General features: G+C 44.7%; 1 protein-coding gene across 1 annotated transcript in view; it reads right to left on the reverse strand.

Moving 5' to 3' along the window:
• The window catches only part of CALR3 (calreticulin 3), a 20,145-nt gene that overhangs the window by 10,585 nt on the left and 5,360 nt on the right, over nucleotides 1-4,200 (reverse strand). The window contains exons 3-4 of the mRNA XM_017893680.1: nucleotides 2,381-2,584; nucleotides 2,284-2,288 (exon numbers count right to left, since the gene is read on the reverse strand). Coding sequence (XP_017749169.1) covers nucleotides 2,284-2,288; nucleotides 2,381-2,584 — 209 coding nt within the window. The remainder of the gene's footprint in view (nucleotides 1-2,283; nucleotides 2,289-2,380; nucleotides 2,585-4,200) is intronic.

A 4,200-nucleotide genomic window follows, 5' to 3' on the forward strand; every position in this document is an offset into this window, starting at 1 on the left:
AAGTTTAGTTCTTATTGATTGTATTTATTTTATTTATTTATTTACTTTGAGATGGAGTTTTGCTCTTGTTACCCAGGTTGGAGTGCAATGGCACGATCTCGACTAACCATAACCTCTGCCTCCTGGGATCAAGCAATTCTCCGGCCTCAGCTTCCTGAGTAGCTGGAATTATTACAAGCATGTGCCACCATGCCCAGCTAATTTTTTAGTTTTAGTAGAAATGGGATTTCTCCATGTTGGTCAGGCTGGTCTCGAACTCCTGACCTCAGGTGATCCGCCCACCTCAGGCTCCCAAAGTGCTGGGCTTACAGGTGTGAGCCACTGCACCCAGCCCTAATTTTTACTTTTTGTAGAGATAGGGTCTCACTATGTTGGCCAAGCTGGTCTCAAACTCCTGGACTCAAGTAATCCTCCTGCCTGGCCTCCCAAAGTGCTGGAATTACAGGCATGAGCCACTGTGCCCAGCTAAGGATGAATATTTGGAAGCACATTCATTCTTTTTTTGGAGACAGAGTCTCGTTCTGTCACCCAGGCTGGAGTGCAGTGGTGAGATCTCAGCTCACTGCAACCTCTGCCTCTCAGGTTCAAGCAATTCTCTTGCCTCAGCCTCCCGACTACAGGCATGCACCACCATGCCCAGTTAATTTTTTTGTATTTCTAGCAGAGACAAGGTTTCACCATGTTGGCTGGTCTTGAACTCCTGACCTCAAGTGATCTGCCCGCCTCAGCCTCCCAAAATGCTGAGATTACAGGTGTGAGCCACCACACCTGGCCTGAGGTACATTTGTTCTTAAAGTTTTAAGTTATGCTATACTTATGTCTATTTCCTGTGGCCCAGTATGATCCCTTCCTAGTTCTAGCACAAATTTTAATCTCCTGGTGTCAGGAGACATTTAATATTTTCCAGAGGTTTGCAGGCTTTTTCTATAAAGGCCAGATGGTAAAATATTGTTGGCTTTGTAAGCCTAATGATCTCTGTCATGACAACTTAACTCTGCCACCGGTACTGGCAAGCAGCCACAGACAACATGTAAATGAACAGAGTGAGGCTGCATTCCAGTAAGACTTCATTTCTGGACACTGAAATCTAAATTTCATACAATTTTCATGTATCACAAAATATCATCCTTGTATTGATTTTTTTGAACCAGTTAAAATGTAAAAAACATTTTAGTTCATGGGTCATACAAATACAGGCAGTGGGCCAATTTGGCCCATGGCCAAGGTATACTGAGTCCTAAAGGATTCAAAACACAGGTTGAGGCCAGGCGTGGTGGCTCACGCCTGTAATCCCAGCACTTTGGAAAGCCAAGGCAGGTGGATCACCTGAGGTCAGGAGTTCCATACCAGCCAGGAGTTTGAGACCAGCCTGACCAACATGGTGAAATCCCATCTCAGCTGGGCGCAGTGGCTCACGCCTGTAATCCCAGCACTTTGGGAGGCCGAGGTGGGCGGATCACGAGGTCAGNCAGACTCCGTCTCAAAAAAAAAAAAAAAAAAAAACAAAAATTAACTGGGCATGCTGGTGCACGCCTGTAATCCTAGCTACTTGGGAGGCTGAGGCAGGAGAATCCCTTGAACCTGGGAGGAGGAGGTTGCAGTGAGCCGACGTTATGCCATTCCATACCAGCCTGGGCAACAAGAGTGAAATTCTGTCTCAAAAAAAAAAAAAAAAAAGGAACCCCATATCTACTAAAATGCAAAAAAAAAAAAAAAAAAATTAGCCAGGTATGGTGGCACATGCCTATAATCTCAGCTACTCAAGAGGTTGAGGCAGGAGAATCACTTGAACCCAGAAGGCAGAGACTGCAGGGAGGTGAGATTGGGCCACTGCCATTGCACTCCAGCCTGGGCCACAAGAGTGACAACTCCGGCTCAAACCAAAACCAAAACCAAAACAAACAAAAAAAACTGCACAGGTTGAGCAACCCAAATCAAAAAATCACAAATCTGAAGTGTTCCCAAACCCAAACTTTTAGACTCAACATGATGCTCAAAGGAAATGCTCATTGGAGCTTTGTGGATTTCAGATTTTTCAAATTAGTGATGCTCAACTGGTAAGGATAATGCAGATAATCCAAAATCCCCCCCAAAATTCCAAAATCCAAAACACTTCTGCTCCCAAACATTTCAGATAAGGTATCCTTACCCTGCATGAGGGCAAGATTTATGGTGAATAAATAACTTCTTCAGGAACACAACAGACTGGTACCGTTGCCTTTTTATATTAATTAGGTTTAATAGTGCTATAAACCTTGGATCTGATATACTCAATACTACTACCTTAACTACATGAGCCAAGTCTTAGTCTAAAGATCCTGTGAAGTGGGAGGGTTTTCAAAGTTGCTAGAAGTGGTTGTGTTGTACCACCAAAACTCACCAAACATAATATAGTACTGCGATTTTCCATTCAGGTTCTTCTGGTCAACATCTGCAGGAAAGACCTTAATGTAGCCCCCTCCACAGTCCATCTTCTGCTCATGTTTTACTGTGTACTGAATGACCAGAGTTTTCCCTTTATTGCTGAATGGTTTGAAGCGTGCAGAGATGGCATAGAATCGGCCATTCTGAGTTGTCTGCAGACCTTTGAACAAAAAATACTCATGAAGGTTTGGGAATGATGCTGTGCTCAGTAATGCAGAAAGTTAAATGGATGTCCTTCCCTTACTCCCAACCATAAATGTCCTAACCGTTTACAGTGATCCACAGTGCCAATAGAGCATTATACAATAATGCATAATGAGCATACCACTAGCAGGCACTCTGTTTCCATACAATTTTTTTTTTTTTTTAGATGGAGTCTCGCTGTGTCACCCAGGCTGGAGTGCAATGGCGCGATCTTGGCTCACTGCAACCTCTGCTTCCCGGGTTGAAGCGATTCTCCTGCCTCAGCCTCCTGAGTAGTTGGGATTACAGGCATCTGCCACCACATCTGGCTAATTTCTGTATTTCTAGTAGAGACGGGGTTTCACCATGTTGGTCAGGCTGGTCTCGAACTCCTGACCTCAGGTGATTGCCTGCCTCAGCCTCCCAAAGCGCTGGGATTACAGGTGTGAGCCACCGTGCCCGGCCCATACAACTTTTATTTCACACACCTGGAAGTTTTTGTTCTTAATATACTACTGTTACTTATTTATTTATTGAGACAGAGTGTCGCTCTGTCACCCAGGCTGGAGTGCAGTGGCACAATCTCAGCTCACTACAAGTTCTGTCTCCTGGGTTCAAGTCATTCTCCTGGTTCAGCCTCCTGAGTAGCTGGGATTACAGGTGCCCACCACCATGCCCGGCTACTTTCTTGTATTTTTAGTAGAGATGGGGTTTCACCATGTTAGTCAGGATGCTCTCAATCTCCTGACCTCGTGATCCACCCACCTTGGCCTCCCAAAGTGCTGGGATTACACGTGTGAGCCACCACGCCTGGCTATTTATTTTTTAGATGGAGTCTCATTCTGTCACCCAGGCTGGAGTGCAGTGGCGCAATCTCAGCTTACTGCAACCTTTGCCTCCTGGGTTTAAGAGATTCTCCTGCCTCAGCCTCCCAAGTAGCTGCTGAGATTACAGGCGCCTGCCACCATGCCCAGCTAATTTTTGTATTTTGAGTAGAGAGAGGGTTTCACCATGCTGGCCAGGCTGGTCTCGAACTCCTAACCTCAGGTGATCTACCTGCCTCGGCCTCCCAAAGTGCTGGGATTACAGGCATGCGCCACTGCACCTGGCCATACTGTTATGCTTTAAGTTACAAAAATACTTCAACTCTAAATGTCAACTCTAATTATGAATCTAATTATGAATAACATGGGTTAATTTAGCTTCTGTTCATCTTCCTAGGGTTGGGATGATTCAATGAAACCTGCGTAGCAAATGAATAAAAAAATAGACTGTTAACTGTTTCCTGAATTCTCATTCTGAAACAGCTACTGGACTGACAGAACAGGTGGTGATGAGAATGCGTTCCACGGCACGCTGATTTGTAATGTAACGCTTCATAGCACTGGGTGGGCTGCCCTGTATGTGTCAACTGTGTCACTCTTTCATGAAGACAACATCCTGTCATTCATATTTGTTTATGTGTTCACTTCAAAACCAACCCTTCCTTTCCTAGTAGCCCCTAGGCACAGTCTCAAATCTCGTTCTTTTATGAGAGCATGTCAGACAAACCTGAAGGTGGAGGCATTCTTTTTTTTTTTTTTTTTTTTTTTT

This window comes from Rhinopithecus bieti, unplaced genomic scaffold (genome assembly GCF_001698545.2).
Source record: "Rhinopithecus bieti isolate Rb0 unplaced genomic scaffold, ASM169854v2 scaffold_23826, whole genome shotgun sequence".
Classification (NCBI taxonomy): Eukaryota; Metazoa; Chordata; class Mammalia; order Primates; family Cercopithecidae; genus Rhinopithecus; species Rhinopithecus bieti.